Source organism: Miniopterus schreibersii, assembly GCF_964146895.1.
Source record: "Miniopterus schreibersii genome assembly, chromosome: 1".
Taxonomy (NCBI): domain Eukaryota; kingdom Metazoa; phylum Chordata; class Mammalia; order Chiroptera; family Miniopteridae; genus Miniopterus; species Miniopterus schreibersii.
Genome location: NC_138101.1, coordinates 146,163,673 through 146,187,952, shown reverse-complemented (window position 1 = coordinate 146,187,952; position 24,280 = coordinate 146,163,673). Strand labels below are relative to the sequence as shown.

Sequence of the window (24,280 nt, the reverse complement as noted above, 5' to 3'; positions counted from 1 at the left end):
GAAGGGAGAGTGCATTGGGTCCTCTGTCCTAAGGGTTTTGAGGATGGAGATTTTAGGGGAGGTCCCAGGGGAAGATCTCAGCAGAATATCTAGCAGCTTTCCAGGTGTGTCCTTTCAGGGTCAGGGTCTCCACTGACTGATTGGTCGGCACCAGGGCAGGGGGTCATTCATTATCCAAAGCAGTTAGTCCTGAGGTCAGCTGTGGGGTTGCTGGTCTAGTTTTGCTGCTTTTCTGGACCTGGAGCTGAAATATAACTGAGGCCTAGATGTTATCTCTAGGGAGGAAAGGTCAGGGGGTCCAAACCACATTACCAGTGATATGCTAGGGGAGAAAAGGTCACCCTGGGGGGAGGCCCCACCCTATAATTGTCAGTTGGTAGTTACCTGGGACTTTCCACCCTGGTGACCTTCTCTACCTGGCCCATTGTCCTTGCTCTGCTCATGTCTAACTGCCTACAATACGGGGAGCATTTTTTTTTAAAGATGGGAACCAGAGACAACATCCATCAGATATGCTATGGCAAATAAAAAGAAACAGTTTAAATGAGCAATAGGTAAAATCATACTGCTTTTTACTTTAAGACAACAGACTTTTGCCTGTGTTCTCCCTCCTGGGTTCACACCCATGCCTTTCCCTTCCTTCTCTTCTTCCTCTACAAGCATATATCTCCTTATCTCTAAGGGTTCCCATGAGACTTGCAACCAGGGGAGCAATGGGCAGCAGAAGCTCGTCCCAGGCTAACCTCCTGAACCTGTCCCCAAGAACCCCTTTTCTCTGACAGCAGCCCTGCCTTGGCTCACTTCTTTCCCATGTTTCCAGAGAGCCAAAGCAGCCATGCCTAGGCTCTCTACTGTTGCTTCTTCTCTCCTAAGCCCTTCTTTTATTTCATTGTCCCCAGCTTTAAAAGACATACTCTCAAAAAAAGACAGACTTTAGCAAAACAAACGGTTTATCTTTGCCTACTTTATTCATATGCTTTCAATTCCTAAAAGGCTTATCAACTGTTTTTATTGCTTCTGGCAGTATTTCAAGGATATATACTGCATCCGACCTTTCCTATATACACCTAACAATACAATCACTTTGTTTGGGAATCACTTTTGTTTGTTGTAGTTTTTTATTTACTATATTACATGCATACTACATATGTCAGAAAAATACTGGAATACCCCAAATCAATGTACATAGCTTGGTGTAAATTTATTTAATCCTTTTAATAATTAATGATCCACAAACAGGCTTGGTTGCTATATAAGAAACATAAATCAGGTGGCCCTTGCTGGTGTAGCTCAGTTGGTTGGGCATCATCTTGGGCCCCCGAAAGATTTGCCGGTTTGATTGCCAGTGGGGGCACATGCCTGGGTTTCAGGGTTGATCCCCAGTAGGGGGCGTGTGGGAGGCAACCAATTGATGTTTCAATCTCTCACATAGATGTTTCTCTCCCTCTCTCTCTAAAAATCAATTTAGAAAAAGAAACATAATCAGCTGAATGTATTCAGCTGAATGTAAGATAAAGTATGCAGGAAAGACAATATGTATTATGTTTCAGGGAAAGATAATATTTAGGGTTTTTGGATTTTTTTAAGTTTACAAGTTCAGAGGAGTTTAACTAAAAATATGAATATAAATAAAGAAAAGTTACTATATTGAAAAAAATAGAACTTTCTAGTGCTGATGCTGAAAGTAGTGTTAAAATTTTGTATTATGAAACTTGAGTCATGGGAGAAAAGCCAGAGCCCACATACATTCAAATGATCAAATGCTAAAAAAAAACATTTTCTTTAGATAATTCTACAGCTGGTATGTACTTCCTAGGAGAGAGTATAGCTTTAACAAGATGATAGCTTCACAAATACTGTGTCATTTATAAATCTCCAAAATGTAATAAACCTACCAGATTCTATATAACATGACCATATGAATTGAATAAAGAAGTTGCCTTCTTGAAATCACTACATCTCAAGACATATCTCACACAGGCTACAGCATATACCACGTGGGAGAATAGGGAAGCACTGGCCTGGAAATCAACAGAACTATGTTCCAGTCCTGATTTAGTTCCCAGTTAGTCACCTAGGTAGGATACCCTTCATTTCTTCATTAAAAACAACAAATGGCCCTAGCCAGTTTGGCTCAGTGGCTAGAGTGTCAGCCTGTAGACTGAAGGGTATGGGGTTCAATTCCGGCCAAGGGCATGTACCTCAGCTGCAGGCTGATCCTGGGATCCGGTCAGGGCAAGTTCACATCTCTCTCTCTCTCTTCCACTCTCTCTGAAAAGCAACGAAAACAACAACAACAAATGGATGGGACTCTATGGTCTCTCAGGTCCTTTACAGTACTATGATTCTAAGATGCCTTGAGGGTTCATTTTAGGTGACATAAAACTTGTTTATGTTAAATTACTTCTCATACATTTATTATCAAATTGTCCACACATGAAGTCTGAATTATTAAAATGTTCTACTTCATATTTTCAAGTCAGAAACAGTAATTCAGAATTCAACTATAACATTCTAATTTTTTAACTTTAAATAAAATGACCAGAATCATAAATTTTACGTTCACATCACTGAACCTAGGAAAAAAAAAAAAAAAAAATATATATATATATATATATATATATATATATATATATATATATAATAGGATGTTAAAGCTAAAAGAAGATCTGAGAGAGAGAGAGACTTCTTACGAAGTGTGTTTCAATGACAATTACTCCATAACAAATGTACACTCGGAATCTATAGACATGTGTTACAAGCTGGTAAAAAAAATCCAGCCCAAATGTCAAAATTGAGAGCCAAAAATATTATAAATTTCCTAAAGACACATTTTTGAGAAAGAAAGAGAAGAAATCATCCCCATTCCTTCATACCCTTGTCCCAAATGGGAGAACTTAAAATCATGCACATCTTTGATAATATTTTATAGAAAATATAAGGACAATTTTACTTAACATTTCCTCTTCAATTTGTTTTTTATAGTAGACATATTAATTTCATTTTGAACATGGTATGCCAAATATCCTGAACTTCCAGGAATGAAGTCATGTAGCTCCCCTAGGAATTTCTTCATGGCATCAATTGATACATAGCCTACAAAGTAAAAAAATATGTATATATTTGAAATTTTATCATACTATCTGATTTTCAGTGTCTTTGGTTGATTAAAGTTAAGATTTCTAAAGAAGGTTCTTAGAAAAGAAATAATACTAGTCAGAATATTCTTCGTGACACCTGATAATGATCAACAAACACCCTTATACCCCTTACCTGTTCCCTACAACCTTCTACCTCCTTTTATTTTTTAAAATGTTTTTGATTTTAAAGGGAGAGGGATAGAGAGATAGAAACATCAATGAGAGAGAAATATCAATCAGCTGCCTTGTGCATGCCTCCTACTGGGGATTGAGCCCACAACCCTGGCATGTGGCCTGACCAGGAATTGAACCAGGTACCTCTTGGTTCATAGGTCAACACTTAACCACTGAGCCACAACAGCCAGGCTATTTTTATTTATTAATTTTTAGATGGGGGGGGGACACATCAATTTGCTGTTCCACTTACTTATGCATTCATTGGTTGATTCTTGTATGTGCCCTGACCAGGGATTGAACCCACAACCTTGGTGAATTGGGACAACGCTCTAACTGAGCTACCCAGCTAGGGCCCTTCTACCTCCTTTTAAAAACAAAGATACTTAATTAACCACTTTGACTATTAAGAGTATCGTGTTAAGATTGGGGATTGGAACAGTTAAAGTACCTAGATCAAAAAACTGGGAAGTGTGTCTGGTTTAGAGTATAATCACCTAGAACTATACAACTAGTTACCAAAAGCGCAAACAGTTCATCTTCCCTAGTGGAACAGGCAACACTTTCCTGCACTGCTAACACTAAGATAATATTCTTTTAATAAAAAATTAATGGGAAAATCAATATTACTGCTTAATCAACAAAGGTTATTGATATGAGTAATTTTGATGTCCTGAATAATCTGAAATAGACATGAATATAAAAAAACACTTAGAATAGGGAAAATTTAAGGATTCAGTCACTTCAGCAATATTACCTTCATATCAATTTTTATCTGAGTGATTATATTTTATGTGTAATATAAGTGTTTATGGTTTATACTAAAAGTGAAACTTTATTTTGAAGTAAATCCTACATGTGAAAAATTCTGGTAGGGCTCAAGAATTACTGGATTTAGAACACCATCTCACCACCAACAACAGGTTATCTATGCATATAGTTTGTTTCTAATAGTAGCTAATAAATTCACAGTTAAAAAATTAACTATGAATTCAATCATATAAAATTGATTTGCATTTTAAAAGATATTTTAATCATAGTTATTTACCTCAGAAAATTTCTTGAAGCACTATTACTATATTAGTGATATTACCTATTAATTATCCTATGGCTCAAGGTATTTGTCTAATGCCTATGTCTCTGTGTAAAATAAACTAGTTCAGAAAGTATTAATGTCTAGTTAATTGCACATATACACTGTGTGAAGTTTCTGAAGATATGTATGAGTATAGGAATTTAAAGATTATTTTCTATAGTAATAACTACAGTAATAAAATATTCCTGTATGTATAAGAAAGATAGGATATTTATGTATCAGAAATGGATTATTATAGCAGTTTTGAAGATTATTGTGGAGATAGTTTTGACACTGCTAAATAAAGAGAAAAAGATAAATATACAAATGTTTTTTTAAGTAAAATTTCAAAAACTTATACTTTTAAAATTGCTGTTTTGAAAACAATTTTTTAGACCTCTATTTTAAAAATTATCAATGGCCTACTGAATACTACCCATATCAAGTATCCAAATATCTACTTCACTTAGCACTATCCAAATCCCAGTGACCACTATTCAACTTGTTCTCTTGGTTCCATTCTCTCAATGTCAGCTTCAGTTCACTGTCTTTTCTGTCAGGTACTAGGAAACCCAAACATGGAGTCAATGGACACCTGGGTGATCCATAATGGGCCTCTGGGCATATGCAAGCCTCTTTAAGTTATATGTAAAGTTGGTGTGTGTTTATGTTCTTGTGTGTGTGTGTGTATAAGGGAAAGGGGCCTGTTTCATAAGATGCTCAAAGGAAACTATGATTAAAGTTGTCTATATAATTTATCTTCCAAACTGGGATACATGAGAGTAAAAACTATTATCGGGACAACAGGTATAAATGGAAACTGTCTTGTATAAACTGGGACATGTCCTAACCCTACGTATAGACTAGTGTTTTAACACAGAAAATATGAGGCTATCTTTGGGTCATATCTGCAAATTAATTTATTTAATGTGTGAATGATGTCTCCTCTATTAGCATGTGTAATAGAGGAGGTTCTACTTGCTAGGCTAGTATAACAGCAGCTTTGTTGTACAAAATATTCCCTTGTTTCTTCCCTACTTGGGTTTACTCTAAATTTTATTTTATTTATTTTTTAATTTTAGAGAGAGAGAGGAAGGGGGAAAGAAAAGAGAGAGAGAAAAGAGAGGGAGATTAATTTGTTATTCCACTTATTTATGAATTCATTGGTTGATTCTCATATGTGCCCTGACCAGGGATCAAACTCGTAACCTTGACATATCTGGATTATGTTCTAACCAACTAAGCTACCCAGCCAGGGCTCTAAATTTTATTTTAAATTACCTGTTACCATGTTGTTCACTGGATAATTCTGAAGAGGGAAGTATATCTGCTTTTCTACAACTGGAGTCCTTATAAAATGCTTTCTTGTGCTGTAAAATGAAACATACAGAAAGTCGTATTTATATTTGGACTTGTTTTACAAATGAAAAATTATTCCAGGCAATATACATAGTAATCTAACTGCTCTTTGATCAGATTTCAGTCTTAATTGGGTAAAAATGTTAAGTGTGAACTTCTTGTGTGCTTCTAAGTAATACAAGGGCCCATATAGATATTTTTTATTCTTTTGGCCACTTTACAAAACAAGTATTTATTGAATTATATTAGAGGGTCTTTCACTCAGTATTCTTTTTTTTTTTTTTAAATGCTCCCCACAAACCACTTTATTATCAACAATTATTTCTTTTGTTGTCGGATTATAGGTATGGTCTTATTGTCAAACTTGAAATGAAAAATAAAGAGATAGGAAAAGGTAACACACCAGTTCGTAGGGCTTGGTATATGATTTCACATACAATTGAAAGTATTCCATGTATTGTTTTCTTAATTTAAAATCTAAATAAGTCACCTATCAGGAGATTTTCATTTAAAACATTAGATCCGGATCTCGTTGCCTGAAGCAGGGAGTACGCTAAAGCGCTGCTCTGCCTGTTGCAGGTGGGAGTTCGCTGCCATCATGTCCAGTTTCAAAGACGCTGATACAGGAGAGACAATGACTTGTCTCCGGGTCACCTTCACCATCCCTCTTGTTTCTGCTGATCTCCATCAGGCTGCTTCCTGCCTGAAGCAGATGGCTCTAGCACAGGGCTCACAAACCCCGAGTACTGGAATTGCCATTGTCATCCACGCGCTCAGGAAATCGCTCTCCCACTCCAGCCTGTTGTAGTCATCAGAGGCTGACGCAGGATGACTTCCAGGCTTCTTGCCGCTACACTTGAGTGCTGCCCGGGAGAATGTCTTCCTCTGCCTTAGAACACTTTCTCATTGGAAGCATTCGGTTCATTCCTTCTTCATCTTCCCACTCTAGCTCTAAGGACGTGCTGTCATCATTTCCGCTAGTTGATTTAGTTTTGGTTATTAAATCACAACTGCTTTCTTATTTGGTGTCAAAACTGTGGCATCTGATGAGAGTCTACTACTTTGAAAAACTTCACACTGTGACTTTATATTTCTCAAACAAGACTCAAAGCCATCTTCTGGTCCTGAACCTTGACATTCTGCACTGCTGGAGGGGCGGCATCCACGCACAGCGCCCGGCCTTTCCTCCAAGAGCTTTCGAGGCTTTGCTGCCCTGGCTGCTTCACGCTGTGCAGCGTATAAAGCCGCTTCTTCTAGTCTTCTCTTCTTGCAAGGCTGACTCCTTTTCAGTTTCCGTGTCAAGGTCTCTGCTTTTCAGCAATAGCATCATAACGCCTCTCTCGGAGGTCAACAACTTCCTCCCCGGTAAGAACCCTAAGTCTGCTTCCTGGGCTTTCCCCTTCATTGCTTCTACCAGGTTCTCAAGCTCTATAGCTAAATGCTCACCTCTTGAGCATGGTCTAAAATATTTCGATCCTCCGCTGCGCTGCGTCCGAAGCGCAGCTGTCTTAAGCACTGCGTCCAGTAGCAGTTCCCCGTGGCAGCCGCCAGGCGCCGCTCCTCCGCCTGCCCGCAGCCGCGCCGCTCCAGCCGATGGGCGCCGGGACCCACGGCGGGACGGCCCGAGCGGGCTGCGTGGGGCGCGCGGCTGGAACAAAGGTGGCGACTATTCCCTCGGCCACCCGGTCGCCGCCGCCGCGCGAGGAAGGAGCGTCGGGCTGCGGGCTGTGGACCCTCGGGCCGGCCGCACGGCGCGGCGCTCACCTCAGCCCCGAGCCCCGAGCCCCGAGCCCCCCGAGGCCCCAGGCCCAAGGCCTCCGGCCCCCGGCCCCGAACCCCCAGCCCCCAGCCGCGCGCCAGAGGCCGCTCCCGCGGCCGAAGTTACTCAGGATTCTTGAGTGCGTAATAATTCAACAGTACTTTATAATGAGAGAAAATACATATATACATATGTAATGTTAAATATGTGGAAAGAAAAGCATAGTAGACTCTATTTTAAATAATCACAGCATTTTGTTTGTTTTTCAGTGTTCAAATAATTGAAACCATTAACTAGTATTTCCATACTTTAAACTAAAATTAAAAAATGATGTCTGGGATAATCATGAGGTACACTAAGATTCAAAAGAAAGTTAAATTATTCTAGTGTAGTTGTATAGTGTATAATTAATTATATTCTTTTAAATTATATATATAAATGTTTTTATTTCGGAGAGGAGAGTGAGAGAGAGAAACATCAATGATGAATCATTGATAGGCTGCCTCCTGCACGCCCCCTGGTGGGGATGGAGCCCACAGCCCAGGCATGTGCCCTGACCAGGAATGGAACGGGGATCTCCTGGATCATAGGTTGATGCTCAACTGCTGAGCCACAATGGCCGGGCTATATTCTAATTTTTAAATTGCTAAACAGTTTTCAGCTAAAATATCCTATTTTCTAACTGTGCCAAATAAAAAGATTTACTATATTTAGGCCACATATAACAACTAGATAATACAATTGTATGAAAATAAAAACCTTAATAATAAAAAATTGGGATCACCCTTAAATTATTTTTCTAAAAATCTAACATTATACTGAGTGATAATACAGACTTTATTTTCAATTTGTTTAAAAATTAGATTTCATCTAAACTCTTCTAAAAGAAACCATAGTTCAGTTCGAATGAGATCCTACAAATAAAGCAAAATAGTGTTCCCCAAAACATCAGGGACTAAACAAGGATACCCATCATTATTACCATTTATCATGGCTCTAAATTTCTGGCCAAGCAATAAGAGATGGGGAAGGGGAGAAAAGGAAACAGAAGAGATATCTAGTGAAAGGATAAAACAATACTTTCATTATTAACAAAATGATAAGCTTCGGCACCCTGAAAAGCCAAGAGAATCAACTTCAATATTCTTCTAAATGGGTAGATATAAGACAAATACATCCAAATCAATAACCTTCTTGTATAATAGCAATAACTAGTACAAAATAAAATGCAAGAGATCCACAATAGCAATAAAATTCATAAAAATCTAGGAATAACCATAGTAAGAAATTTATGATCTTATATGTAGAAAATAAAAACCTTTACTGAGATATAGAAGAGAAAAATAAAAGAAAACCAAAAGCATTCTCCTGGATAGGAATAATGAAAATTATAAAGATAACAATTCTTCTCAAATTGAAGTTTAACACAATTCTCAATAAAGTCCCAAAGGGATTTTAAAGCTTAAGAAAAAAAAATAATTCTAAAATTCACCTAAGCAACATGTTAGAATATCTATTAGGAGGCAAGACTAATTTTGTAACATAATGAAAAAAACATACCTAGGAATAATCTTAAAAGAAGTACAGATTTGTATAAAGAAAATATGAAAAAGTTCCTTAAGGCCACAAAAGAAAACTTGAACAAATGGGAGGGAGGGGGAGAAGAATACCACTTTCTCAGAAAGGAATATTTGGATCATAATGTCCCTAAGCTAATAAAAAATTTTGTAATGTCACTAAAAATAACAGGAATTTTTAAAAAATATGAACAAGGTGGTTGTAAAAATCAGATGGAAAAATTCAGAAAGAATAGCTAAGAAAATCTGAAAAAGAGTGAGGAGGAGGAACTAGTTTTAGATATTAAATCATATTCTAAGTAATTAAAACAGAGGTACTGTTGCATCACAAATGAATGGACTACAGTGTATTACTTACTATGTGTGCAAACAGGAGAAATTAAGGAATATGTATATAAATTTGCTAGTACATGCATATATTAGAAACTGATAATATTGACTGCCTCTGGAAGGAATCTGGCTTGTTAGGGGCCAATACATTTTCATAGTATCCACTTTTGTATATTTTGGATTTTAAACCATGTGAATATGTTACCTATTAAAAATAATTAAAATCTGAACATAGAAAAAAAATAAGTAGGCATGAAGAGCTAAGGAAAAGGGAGTTTGGGACTTACCTTTTCAGGTATTAAAATACATAAATAAAGTTATCTAACTTAACATAATATTGTATTGATATAAAAATAGATTCACAGATTAATGGAATGAAACAAGTAGTCTAAAAATAGATCTTCATATACACAAAAACAACGTATGACAAAGGGATATCACACATCCGTTGAAACAGATTTATTTTTAAAAACCTGGTGGAAATTTCTTATTTGCAAAACAAAAATAATTAGATCTTCACCAATTATCTTACACCAAAATAAATTTCTGCAGAGTTAAAAACCTATTTGATATCTGAGTGGGAAAGGACTTTTCTGAAGGTAAAAGCAATAAAGAAATTATAAAAGTGATTAATTTAATAATGTAAAAAATTAAAATGTGTATCTCTGAAGAAGTATAAATCAGACAACAAACTGAGGATACAATGTGACAAACTGGCAAAAAGATGATATGGTCATTATATAAAGACTTCAGACAAGTTGATAAGCAAAACAATAAGACCCCCCAATAGAAAATGGAGAAATAATAGAAACAAAAAGCCACAGAAAAGGAACTATAAAATTCTAATAAACAAATTCAAAAAAGTTCAAACCTATTAGTAATCAAATGAAAATTAAAATTAAAAGAAGTTGCCACTTTCATCTATTAAGTTAGCACAAGGCTTCTTATTAACACTTAATATAATGATGAGGATGCAGTGAGACCAACACTGGTGGTAATTTAAATTTATACTTTTGTAGAAAGCAACTAACAGTAGACATCATGGCCTTTAAAAAATATTCATATCTCTTTATACTGTAAATTCCAAATCTGAGAATTTAAATTAAGAATATCATCTTTAAAAGCAGAGAAATATATTTTTTAAAAAGTTGTTCATGAAGGTGCCATAAGAGAAACAACCTGTAAATAATTTAAAACATTTTTTTAAAAAGGTAGTTAAACAAGATGAAATACCATATACAGCTCTTACAAATCATATTAAATAAGGCTTTTCAAAATGGGGAACTGCCCATTGAACACTCAATGGAAAATCAAGGGACAGGCTATATAGGGTAGAACAAAAGTAAGTTTACAGTTGTTCATATGGTAATTAATACAGTAATATTACTAAATAATAATACAAGAATAAACTCTCTGTTTCACATACAACCGTATGCAGTCGACATTAACTCTATTTAATGCATGTATTTGTATAAAACTAGCAAAAATATACTAATGGTGGTGGTTATATCTGAGTGGTGGGGTTTTAATTTTCTTTATTCTTTTTTGTATTTTCTATTTTGACAAATTACATGCATTATATTCATAATAATAAAATTATGGTAATTAAAAACAAGAAAAATAAACATCCATGCAATTTCCTGAAGATTTTGGGAACATATTGGGGAAGGAAGACAGGATAGTGATTGAGTTTGGACTCTGGCCTGGCCAGAGTAGCTCAGGGGTTGAGCATTGGACCTATAAACCAAGAGATCAAGGTTCAATTCCTGGTCAGGGCACATGCCCTGGTTGTGGGCTAGATTCTCAGTATGGGGCATGCAGGAGGCAGCTGATCAATGACTCTCTCATTATTGATGTTTCCCATCTCTCTCTCTACCTCTCCCTTCCTCTCACTGAAATCAATAAAAACATATTGAAAAAAAGAGTGTATCAGCTAGCTAGCCTTGGTTTCAAATTCAGCTTCACTACTGAAATAATATTGGGTGAATTATTTAGCTCTCTGACACCTGTTTCCTCAACTGTAAAATGGGACTAATACTATTTACCTATCTTATAAGGTTCTGAGAAACAAATGAATTATTATGAACAGGAGCTCACAAGAGTCTTGTATTTAGCAAGTACTCAACAACTAGTTCACTGCTTGTGTTCAATACTAGCATTTACACTTAAATGCTTCAAGTGTAAAATATATTTTATCTATGTTTGCACTGCACCCTATGGTGGTTCCACACACAAAAAAGGCTGTAGGTAGACATCTACAGAATGTGTCTATTCATATCCTTTGTCTACTTTTGTTGTTATTGGATTGAACATATTTCCCCAGATTCGTAAGCCTTCTTTGTATATTAAGGAAACTAGCCTTTGTCAAATGTTTTTCCCAGTGTATATTTTTCTTTTGACTTGGTTTATAGTATTTTTATTGCCTTGTACAAATTTAAAATATTTTTGAGGCCCTAGCCAGTGTGGTTCAGTGGTTAGAGTGTTGGCCCATGCACCAAAGCGATGAAGGTTTGATTCTTGGTCAAGGACACGCACCTGGGTTGCAGATTCGATCCCCAGCCCTGGGGTTGCGGCACAAGGCAACCAATTGATGTGTCTCTCTCACATAGATGTTTCTCTCTCACTCTCTCCCCCCAAATCCCTCCCTTCCACTCTCTTAAAATCAATTAAAAAAAAATATCTTTGTGTGAGGATTAACAAAACAACAAAACAAAAAATGTTTGGTAGTCATATTTATCAATCGTTTCTTTTATGGTTTCCGTACTTTGCAGGACAACTGTTTCTTAAAGAACTTTTATATCTTTCCTAGCCAAGTGAATCACACTGGGAGGCACTTTTTAATTCTATTTCCCAGCCTTCTCTTACAAGGTCACTTAGGATAACTATTCTCTCCTCTATCCAGCTCTTAAGAATATCTTCCTGGTCTCACACCTTCTAGTGTCATTTTCCTTCCTCTCCTTACCAGTTTCTTATCTCAAAAAGCATAACAAGTAAGTTCAAAGGAGTGTTACACATAGAGACCCCAAAAACCTAAAATATGGATTCTCAAACTTAAGTGGTACGATATCTCGAAGTCACCAAACCATGAAGCAATGGTTTACTAAATTTAACATAATTGAATATGCAACTTTGTGTTACATCAGATAACAACTTACATCAAATTGTAACAAACCAAAATAGTAGGTATAAAAAATGTAAGAAAAAATTAAGGGAGAAAAACTTAAAATTGAAAAAAACTCTATAAATTAAACTTACTACCTTTTTTTTTTAATCCTCACCCAAGGGTATTTTTTCCATTGCTTTTCAGAGAAAGTGGAAGGGAGATAGAGAGACAGAAACATCGATGTGAGAGAGACATCAATTGGTTGCCTCCTGCACGCACCCTGACCGGGGCTGGGGTTTGAGCCTGCAACAGAGGTTTGTGCCCTTGGCTAGAATTGAACCCAGAACCCTTTAGTCTGAGGGTCGATGCTCTAACCACTGAGCAAAACTGGCTAGAGCAAACATTACTTTTTATATTGAAGAAAGACAATTACTATTTTTTTTAAATGTTTTTATTGATTTGAGAGAGAGAGAGAGAGAGAGAGAGAGGAACATCGATGAGAGAGAAACATCAATTGGTGGCCTCCTGCACACCCCCTACTGGGGACTGAGCCCCCAACCTAGACATGTGTCCTGACCAGGAATCGAACTGGTGACCTCTTGGTTCATGGGTTGGTGCTCAACCACTGAGCCACCCTGGCTGGGCAAGACAATTCCTATTGATCATTTTTATTTTAGCAGTCAAATACCAGACTTTTGCATAACCAATGCTCCCCCATGAATATTTTGAAACCACTAAACTGGAAAATATGAAATTAAGACTAGATAATAAATAAGTCTGCAACAAGGGGACCTCTCAAAGATTGGCCCTAACACAATGACAAGTACACTTTTGTCTTTATAAATTTAATTTCTTAAACCAAAGTAATCACATCACAACTTCCAATCCTAATAAAATTACTGCTAATAATTAGTATATTTTCTTCTAATAAAAAGATATATTTAAAAAATAATGTAACAGTAATCATAATATAAATAAAATTCTAGCTTCTTTTCTGCAAGGTTAGTCTAACACAGTAGTTAAATGCATGGGCTCTAGAATTAGATAGACTCAGTTTAAATCCTGCATCTCCCCACTTAATAGAAGACTTTGGGCAAATTACAATCTATCTGATCCTAGATCTCTTTCTGTAAAATATCAATGTGATGATGTACAATTTCATAAGAAAACTGAAAATTAAATGAGATAAACACATAGTCAGTGCTCAAAGATGTCTACATTGAATTGAATATCAATGAAGCATATGAATTCAATACCTTTTGGATAATTCTTTTTGGTGATCTGTGGCTAGCTCACTGTTTTCCTTAAGGGGGCTTATTTCATTTGGTGTTATTTCATCATGCTGTGGATAGCAAAAGAAATCACATTATAATTGGCTAATATTCAATATCAATCAATATTTTGAAAGAACTAACAAAATCCTTTACTATATAATCATACAAGTTCTAGAGTCAATAGTGTCTAGTCAATAGTCAATAGTACAGCAGGCATGTTCTAATTTTTTAGTAGAAAAAATGCTGGACTGGGTTGGAGCTGAGAAAATTTTGTTCCACTTTTCTAATAATATCTAGCTATGTGAACCAAGACAGATCTTTACTTCTCTTTTACCTTAGTTTTCTCATTTCTAAGACTGAATGATTAAATTAATGATCTTTAAGGACTTTTTAGCTCTAAAGTCCTGGAATACTCAATAATTACTATCAAATAATAACCATTCTATCACCATTCATGTCCCTGGAAGCACTGTGATAAGCCACAGTGGTTAAATATTTTGGTCCTTTGTACAACATAGACAAAGACTATAAAAGAAATATTATTTTCAGATTATGATACTTTGAGAAGAAAAAAACAAATTAATAAAAGGAGTACAAAATAAATGTTAATTGTTTGGCTTTAGACGTATTAATTGTAAAGATGTTCTTCCTGTTTAGTTTGAAAAATTTCAAACTTAGCAAAAGTTAAAGAGTAATACAATAAGTACTATATACCTTTCACCTAGGTTCATAAAGTGTTGGCATTTTTACCACCCTGCATTTCTTCCCCATTAATTTTTATTTTTACTGGACCATCTGAAAATATTTGCAGATATTGTGACATTTTATTCCTTAATCTTTAGCATTGCATTTTCTAAAAAATATATTTTATCTTTATAATACCACTATCACAGTTAAAAAAAAATAACATTAATTCAATATCACCTAGTAATACAGTCCATACTTAAATTTTCCCAAATGTTCTCAAAATGCCTTTTTTTTAAACTTTTTTTTTAAAATCCAGAATCCAGTCAAGGTTTATACATCACATTTGGTTATGTCTCTTAATCTAAAACAGTCTTCCTGCCTTTTTTTTTATGACATTGTTTTAAAAACCCTAAGCCAGCTAATTGTTTTGCGGTATTTCCAATATTCTACAATTGTCTGAGTGTTTAGTCATAACTAGATTCAGGTTAAGCATTTTGAACAGGAACATTACAGAGATAATATTATGTACTTTTTATCGTATTACATCAAGCTGAACATAATGAGAGGTTGTTCCAGTATTGGTGATGCTAAATTTGATCAGTTGGTTAAGGTGGTGGTCTGATAGATCTCTCCAGTGTAAAGGTACATTGCTTACCTTTATAATTAGTAATCTGTGGGGTGATCATTTGAGATCATGGTTTTAACATCCATTAATGACCCTTGCCTAAATCAATGATTTTATTGGGAGTGGTAAAGTGGGGTTTTCTGTTCTATCATTCTTTGTATATTTATTAGCTGCTATCCTTAAGGAAAATTTCTCTTATCCCATCTTTTCCTTCCTGCCTTCCTTCTGTTTTTCTATTTTTTCTTTCTTTATGCTTTTGAAGTATCACTATGGAGTCATGAACTTTTAAAAATGTAATGTTTTATAATTCATTACTGTCATTGTTAATTTTGATGTTCAAATTATCCCAAACTTGGCTACTGCATAAAGATTCTGAAGTCAAAAGCATAGGCAAATTTGAGGTAGGATGGCAAAAGCTATAAAATTCAATTTTTAGTATTATGCACATTTACTGAGGGGTGTTATTAAAAATATTTAACAAATGGTACAACACCGTAATTAATCAATCAGAATCTACACTGGCAGAAAAGAACTGGTATATACTAGGCAACTATTACTCCCTTATTATTACTGACAGAAGCAAAATTTCAAGTTATATGAATGATTTTATTCGTACAAAAAAATCTCAATATTACTAATGTACTAGTATAAAAACAATGTCAAATCAGATAATGTTCAAGAAAAACATGGTCTTTAAATTCCTTAACCTGGATCATTGGTGCTAACATGTCACAGGCAAACATTTTTAAGATTACACCGCTTGCAAAAATTTTTGAAACTGTAGATTTTAATTAAGTACCTTATTTTACTCTTACCTCTTCTGTCAGAAAATGTTGGTCTTGTTCCCAAATAAAACTACCAATTTTTCTTCTTATTTCTGTTGTAGGAAAAACAAATCCAATACTGTTTTTTAAAAAGTAAATGTAACATTTTCTGAATTTTACTTGAAGTCTGAAATTTCTAGGCCAGCGTTATTCCACTTGTATCAAAATCACCTAAGATACTTGTTTAAAATGCAGATTTCTTTTGAATCAGATTATTGAGAAGGAGCTCAGGAATTTACATTTCCAACAAACTTTCCAGATGATTCCAGTGCATTATGAGAATCATTGTTGTAAAGTTTTCTTGCTGGAATATATCTTTTCATTAGATGTCAGTGTCTTTAGACCAAGCAATAATAAAGAAGGCAATTGTCCAGTCAAAATAAAAGCTGTAAAATTCCTGAATTTTTAGAATAGAAGTCTTCAAGAATTCAATAATTTACTTTGCTAAAAGATGGGTGGAAGAGCAACATGTCTAGTGGACATGGTAGTGCAGGAATTCTACAATGCTCAGTATGTCAAAGGACTATGTCATCATCCTAACTCAAAGATCTTAAAAGTTTCCACAGTAGCCCACTCAAGGCTAAAAAGGTAGCTTTCCTCTAGATCTATTCTGCCAAGTAGTAGCCACTTGACTAGCTACATGTGGGCACCATAATGAAATGTGTCACTAGTTCAAACTGAGATGTGCTGTAAGCTTAACATAAATACTGAATTTCAAAGACTTAGTATCAAAAAATGTAAAATATTTCAATAGCTCTTATATTGGTTATATATTGAAATGATATTTTCGATAGAGTAGGTTAAATAAAATATATTCTTAAAATTAATTTCACCTATTTCTTTTTATTCTTTTTAATGTGGCTACTAGAAAGTTTAAGATTGATGTGTGGCTCAAATTTGCGTCTTCATACTTCTACCAGACAATACTGGTCTAGGTGGATTAATAATGTATAGTTTTTATTTTTAAAAAGGAGCATGTTTTCATTTCTGACAGTTTTTAAAAATCTAAATACAATGTAATTGTAAGATGCTAAACTCAGACAGAATAGGAGTCATTAATTTATTTACATAACCACTTAGAGCAATTTATTGTTATAAATAGGTCCTACCAGGACATTAAAACTATGAAAGGAACCCAATCTTTGGGGTTTCTAAAACTCTTCTATAGAACTCTTTTTCAAGCATTTTTTGTTTTAATACTTTGATCACGGGAAATTTGTACTAGCTTCTGTCTGTCTTGCTAGGAATGGACATATACACATCAAGAATCGGGTAATAATGCAAGACGTACAAAAATGGGATATTTAGAGTTAGCCATGTAAGATAGATAGGGTTGAATAGAATAAATCAGGGGAAATTAAAAGAACCCATTTCAGAAGTACTTTATTTACTTGCCCTTTACTTCACAGGGTTGCTGACATAATGTGAAAGTACTTTCAAAAGTATAAACAACAATAGTAATAGAAGGGTTTATTATCATAATGAATCTTTAAATGTCAGAAAGTAGAAAAGTATTTTTCAGAAATATAATGAAGAGATTCAAAACTAGCAAAGAACATTTTATTGAATGTTCACAGATCAGACTTCTTATATTATCTCATTTTATCCTCAAAACAGCTTGGGAGAAGGCCCTAAAGGTTACAGAACTAGTGAGTGTTGGATCCCAGCCAGTGAACCATGAGAACAAGATCTGCGTTGTGTTATTCAGCACTGAATCCCCAGCCTATGGCACACAGGAGGATCTCAGTGAATGCATGAAGGATAAACAAATAAAACTAGAATATACATCAAGGCAATCTGATCCGAAGTGCATGCTTTCCCACTTAGATCAGTATACAGTTGGACGACTTAGGGGGATTTGACTGTCTGACAGGATTGGGCGAATGATCTTTGCTAACCTTCTTGCAGGCATGCAGGTGGAAGAACGAAATGACCTAAAGCCACTGAATTTTTAATTTCAGCATTAGCTACTGCAGAGAGATAGTAGGCATGAAAAACTGTAGCATTGTCGTCTATGTAATCGAGGCTCTGATATACCCTAGGAGAAAGAAAGGAAATACTTTAGGTTATGAAATAAACAAGAATGTATTCAACCTTTCAAAAACAGAATAAATAAATGGAAGTAGGGACAATTATCTATCTGTAGGTAATCAGCCTGGGGGTTAAGGGGATGGGGAAGAGGGGCAGCCAGGGCAGTGATTAGACCTCTGCTTTATAAACATAATCCAACAGCAATGTGAGGAAATCACAGGTGGACAGATCGAAGGCAGAGCAACCCCCCAGAAAAATACCCTGATAGTCAGGGCAAGAGGTAATTAGGGTGTGTACTAAGGTAGTGACAGCGAGTACTAAGAATGTTTGAGGGGTACAATCCATGGTGTCTGGCCACTGACTGATGAATGTGGGTAGAGGTTGTTATTCAAAAAAAAGGTTTTAAGCTTGAGAGCACAGGACCTGGTGCAGGTCTGAGGGGCAATCAGGAGATTTGGTTTAAGCGTATTGAATATGAGGGGCCTTCAAGAAGTCACGTGGAGCTGTGGGAGAGACAGCCGTTAACACTGGAACTCGAGAAGCCACTGGGGGACCAGGAAGGAGGCCAGGCCACTGTGGCAGACAGGAGAGGAGAAAGATTATCTATTTTAATCCCCACATTTAGGACTGAAAGCTTGCTCGTTTCCAGCCTCTTCCGATCATCCACGTTTATGAGTGGGCTGCAATTTCCACCTCCAACTCCTGGCTCATCGTGACAGGTGGCGTTCAGGTACCTCAGCGTGTCTGGGTGGGAAGCGTCACAGCTGAACAAGAAGTCCGCGGCCCTCAGGTCACTGATCGTCCCCCCTTCGGCTACTGTGGAGGCAAGAGCAAAGAAAGGGTAAGTCAGCAAGTACCGTGGGGCCAAGGCACAAGAGTGGGGAGGGGTGCTACCCTCATCACCGCACCCACCCTTCCCACCCGGCTTCCTACCCCAGAATTGCCTCAGGTTCCCGCCAACGCTGCGGCAGAACCAACCCCGCTGCCCTTGGAACATGGCGGCCGCCTTGCAGTCGAGGTCATGGGTGAGGGAGCGGTAGCAGAGATCGCTGATTGGTCCCAGGTCTGAAGGCCTGCTCGATGATTGGTTCTCAGGGTAGTGGGCGGGAAAAGCCTGAGGCAGGAGGAAGAGGGATTCGGCCACAACCAGACTGAGGAGACCTACTCTGCAGGGAGGGGTCAGTAGTCATACCTGTGAATTTTAAACCGTGAGTATGTATTAACAAAATTATTGTGCTATGTTGTACAGGCATGGGTGCAGGCTGTGTAGCATCAAATGTTTTTTTTAAATTGAAGTATAATTGACTTACAATATTATATTGGTTTTAGGTATACCATATAGTGATTCGATATTTATGTACGTTACAATGTAGTTATTCCCGTAAGTCTAGTTACCTTCTGTCGCTGTACGAAGTTACTGCAGTACTACTGACTATTCTCTATGCTGTTGTTATAATCCCTTATGTCTTATTTCGTTTTTAACTGTGAATTTGTGTCCCTTAATCCCCTTCACCTATTTCGCCCACCCCCTGACACCGCCTCTTTCTGGCAGCCACCAGTTTGTTCTCTGTATCTATGAGTCTGTTTCAAACAAATTTTGTTTATTTGTTCATTTGTTTTATTGTTTAGATTCCACATATAAGTGAAATCATACAGTATTTGTCTTTTCCTGTCTGATTTACTTAGCATAATGCCCTCCAGGACCAAGCATGTTGTTGCAAATGGCAAGATTTCAATCTTTTTTATGACTGAGTAATAAAATTCCATTGTATATATACCCCACACTTTTATCCATTCATAATATCCAAAAACACTTATTTGGCTATTGGAAATAATGCTGCAATGAATGTAGGGATGCATATGTCTTTCAGAGTTGGTTAAATACCCAGAAGTAGAATTTTAGCATCAAGTATTCTTTTGAAGCAAAACTCATTTTATCATTTCATTTATAAATGTTTTAATTGGACCTTTTAAAAAACATAACCACAATACCATTATCACACTTAAAAATAATAATTTTTAATACAGTCAAATATCATGAGTGTTCAAATTTCCAGTTTTCTCAAAATTATGCTTTTCTTTTACAGTATCCACCCTCTTCCTTAGATCAGTTTTGATAAGCTGTATTTTCTGGTGTTCATCCCATTTAATCTAAAATTTCAAAAATACTGATATAACACTGTTCATAAAAGCTTTTATTATCTTTTTTAATGTCTGCAAGGCTCTGTAGTAATAGCTCCTTTTTCATTTCTGATACTAGTTATTTGTGCCTTTTTATTTTTTAGTCTCACCAGAGGTTTGTCAATTTTATTAGCCTTTTCAAAGAAGAAACTTCTGGCTTCATAGATACTTGATATATTTCTTTTCTCTATCATTAATTTCTGCTCTTATAATTTCCTTGGTTTTAGATAGCTATTCTTTTTCTAATGTCTTGAAAGAGATAATTGATTTTCATTCTTTGTTTTTCTAAATTGTACATATAAGTATATAAATTTCCTTTAAACTGTGTGCCAAAGTTTTTGAGATGTCATTTTTTTATTATTCAATTTAAAATATTTTTGGATTTCCAATGTAAGTTATTTGATCCATGGGTTATTTAAAATATTTTAAAATTTTCAAATACATGGGATTATTTATTTACCTTGTTGCTATTGATTTCTGGATTCTTAAATGCATTAAATTAAAAGAATATGGCCTGTGTGATTATAATCCTTTAAAATTTGTTGGAATTCTCCTTATGACTGAAGTATATGGTCAATGTTCTATGTGTGTTTAAAAAATATTTTGCAGCTGTTGGCTGTTCTGAGGTGTTGGGTGCAGTGTTCTACAGATGTTCATTGGGTCATATTTGTTCATCATATTGTCTGACTCCTCTATCAATTACTGAGAGAGGGATGCTAAAATCTACTTTACTTGTGGTTTTATCTATTTCTTCTTGTTAATTTTTGCTTTATATATACTGAAATTATGATGTTAGGTGCATGCATATGTATACTTGTTACTTTCTAGTTGATTGAACTGTTAAGCATTTAAATATGAAAGGCAAAACTTTAAAACATGAATAAAACACAGAAAAATCTCTCTCTCTGGCCTCTGAATAGAGAAGGATCTTTTAAATGAGACACAAGTATTAACCAGCAGAAGATATCTACAGAGCAAATAACCAATAAAGGATTGGTATCCAGAACCTATAAATAATCCTATGAATCACTACAAGGCAAACAATCCAATAGAAAAAATGGGCAAACATCTGAATAGGCATTTCATAAAAGAAGAAACTTAAATGACCAATAAGTTTATGAAAAGATGCTCAACCACAGTAGTAATTAGGGAAATGCAAACTAAAACTACAATGAGATACTATTATGTACTTACCTTACTGGTAAAAATTGAATTGGCAAAGACATAGATTAATGGGAACGCACATCCTCTTGTGAGGATGTAAATTCGCGCAATAGCTTTGACCAACAATTCAGCATTACAGATATGCATACTGTATGTTCCAGCATTTCTTAGATTTGTACCTAGAGAAATTCTTGTTCCTATTTACCAATACACATATACAATAATGTTTATGGCAACATTGTGGTTAAAGCAATAGCAATAACCAACCAAAAAACAAAAATAAAAAACTAGAAACCACAGTAGTTTGGATATTTAAATTGTTTTATTTTCATGAAATGGAACACAACGTAATTTGGATTATTTATTTATTAAAAATATATGTTTACTGATTTCAGAGAGAGGAAGGGAGAAGGAGAGAGAGATAGAAACATCAATGATGAGAGATTCATTGATAGGCTACTTCCTGCATGCCCCCGACTGGGGATCGAGCCCGCAACCTGGCCATGTGCCCTGACTGGAAATTGAACCTCAGTCTCCTGTATCCTAGGTCAATGCTCAACCACTGAGCCACACCGGGCTGGGCAATTTGGATTTTTTAAAAAACAGAGGAAGACATACAACATGATTCCATTCATTTAAAGTTTTAAAAAAAGGTAGTGAAATTATACTTAACATATGTAGTATAGAAAAAACTAAACAGTACATTTGTTGGAAAAGCAGACCTGTGAAATATTTTTAAAAAGGAAAAAGCCAATACAAAATGTAGATTAGTGATTATCTCAGAGCTGAGAGAAGTACACAGGGAACTTCAAAGATTTTGATACTGTTCTGTTTCCAAAACTAGATGGCCAGTTAATGAGTACTTGACTTTTATAGTATAATCTAAACTGCATATGTAGGGTATCTCCCCAAAATATATACACACACTTTGAATAATTATAAAGGCAGTGTTTATTCAAATACATTTCATTTGCAGAATTGAGCTATCCGCTGTTAAAATATGTATACATTTTTGGGGGAGGGACACCCTGTATACATTCAATACATTCTTCTGCATGTATTTTACAATTTAATATTTTTAAATAGTTAAGAAATGCCTGGCCAGCGTGGCTCAGTGATTGAGCGTCGACCTATGAACCAGGACGTCAATGCTCAATTCCAGGTCAGGGCACACGCCCAGGTTGCCTGCTTCATTTCCTGTCTGGGGGCTCACAGGAGGCAGCGGATCAATGACTCTCTCTCATCATTGATGTTTTTATCTCTCTCTCCCTCTCCCTTCCTCTCTCTGAAGTCAATAAAAACATATTTTAAAAATAAATAAATAAAATAGTCAAGAATGTATGTCAAAGTAGGAGGTTTTTATCTAAAGTAGTTAATAAAATATTTGGCCTTGAATAAACCATGTTTACTTGTCTGAAAAATTAATTTACCCAGAGCATCTCTTTCCCTGAAAATAACTCATAATCTAGTTTTACTATTTTTTCTTCTGTATCTCAGCTATGTTATACAACTGTGCAATGATATTACCACTATTACTCTAAAAGTCCAGTTCGTCAAAGAAAAGCACAAGGCATTCTCCTTTTAGGGTTCTCACCTCAGTGAATTCTAACACACTGGGGCTTCTTTTACCTTTTACTTCATACAAGGATATTTTTGTTTCTATCAGCCTCATATCCTATACCCTAAGATAAAACTGTATGATAGCCCCACTCACGCTTCTTAATGAATACCATTCAGAGTCTGTATCCACAAGGGAGGTCTCATACTGATGTTTTATGATTCATAATCATTAGAAGGATTCCTGCCTTTGATTATAATGAGTTCTAAGTAGAGGGATTGTTTAAATTATTCAGTACAGAATAACCATTTATTTGGGAAAACTATGGGAAAATAAATTTGTGTCATCTAAATGTTAAGACAAATGCTGGAGAGCTGAGGTAGCATGTCAGAGAAAGTATTAAGATGGACACCTATAGGTAGTGGAAAATGTGTATACACTTGCAGTCTGTCCTTTTTCTTCTGGGGATCTGAATAAAACCTTACTTTTTTTCTTTTCCTTTAAAAAAACTCCAGCTTTATTGTGGTATAATTTACAACCTGTAAAAATGTCTCCATTATAAGTGTACAGTTCACTAATTTCTAGTATATTTATATAGATAGTTATGCAACCATCACCACAAAAAATTCAGTTTTAAGAAAAATTGATTTCTGCAAATTTAGAATTTTTATTCATTCCTACTCATTTTTCACTATCCAACTTACAACTTTTCCTTATAATTTTCTCCTATTCTGGTGAATATTACCTCTCCTTCCTCTGAACTCTGTAATACTCATCTTTCCCAAAGGACAGATTTTAGATATCAATTATCCAGAACTATGCATATAATTTAAGAGGCAGTTATAAGCCCTCTTCTATCCTCCAAACTCTTTGTCATACTACTTGAAATTCTTTACCACCTTTCCTAAAACCCCATCATTAGACATATTTACTTACTGAATATGGACTGAATAGTAGCTAGTAAGTAGTATCATGTCAATGTTAAATTTTCTAAATTTGATAGTGACTATATAGAGAATATCTTGGTTCTTAGGAGATACTTGCTGAAATATTTAAGGATAAGAATTGTAATGCTTGCACCTTAATCTAATGTGGTTCAGCAAGTTAACATTAGTAATAATTATATACATACACAAAATCATATGGGGTGGATGTGGGAGAGACTAAGAGAATGTGGGAAAATGTTAATAATTGGTGAATTTAGGTGGAGAGTACATGGGAGTTTGTCATACAAATCTGCAATTTTTCTGTATGTTTGAATTTTTTTTTTAAATTTTAAAGAAAATGTATTCCTTTAGTTCAATGGTTTGCTGACCTAGTAGCACATTAGAGTCACATGTGCTGGAGATTTTGCTTTAATTGGTCTTGGGTGGGGTCCAAACATCTGAATTTCTTTTAAATCTTTCTGGAGGAATCTTT

The 24,280-nt window shown here is 35.5% G+C and overlaps 1 protein-coding gene and 1 pseudogene across 2 annotated transcripts; both read right to left on the bottom strand.

The window, feature by feature from the left end:
- Positions 1–2,953: 2,953 nt before the first annotated feature.
- TERB2 (telomere repeat binding bouquet formation protein 2) lies at positions 2,954–18,955 on the bottom strand (the record flags this gene model as incomplete). Its single annotated transcript, XM_081140738.1, has 7 exons — positions 2,954–3,096; positions 5,671–5,759; positions 13,774–13,859; positions 15,919–15,980; positions 17,826–17,965; positions 18,693–18,774; positions 18,892–18,955. 7 exons carry the CDS (start codon positions 18,953–18,955, stop codon positions 2,954–2,956), a joined length of 666 nt encoding a protein of 221 aa, XP_080996864.1.
- On the bottom strand, positions 6,405–8,499 carry LOC308564488 (AP-1 complex-associated regulatory protein pseudogene; annotated as a pseudogene). The gene is made up of 2 exons: positions 8,477–8,499; positions 6,405–7,396 (listed from the first exon to the last, which is right to left on the bottom strand). The product of its transcript is annotated as an AP-1 complex-associated regulatory protein pseudogene (transcript).
- Positions 18,956–24,280: the final 5,325 nt, after the last annotated feature.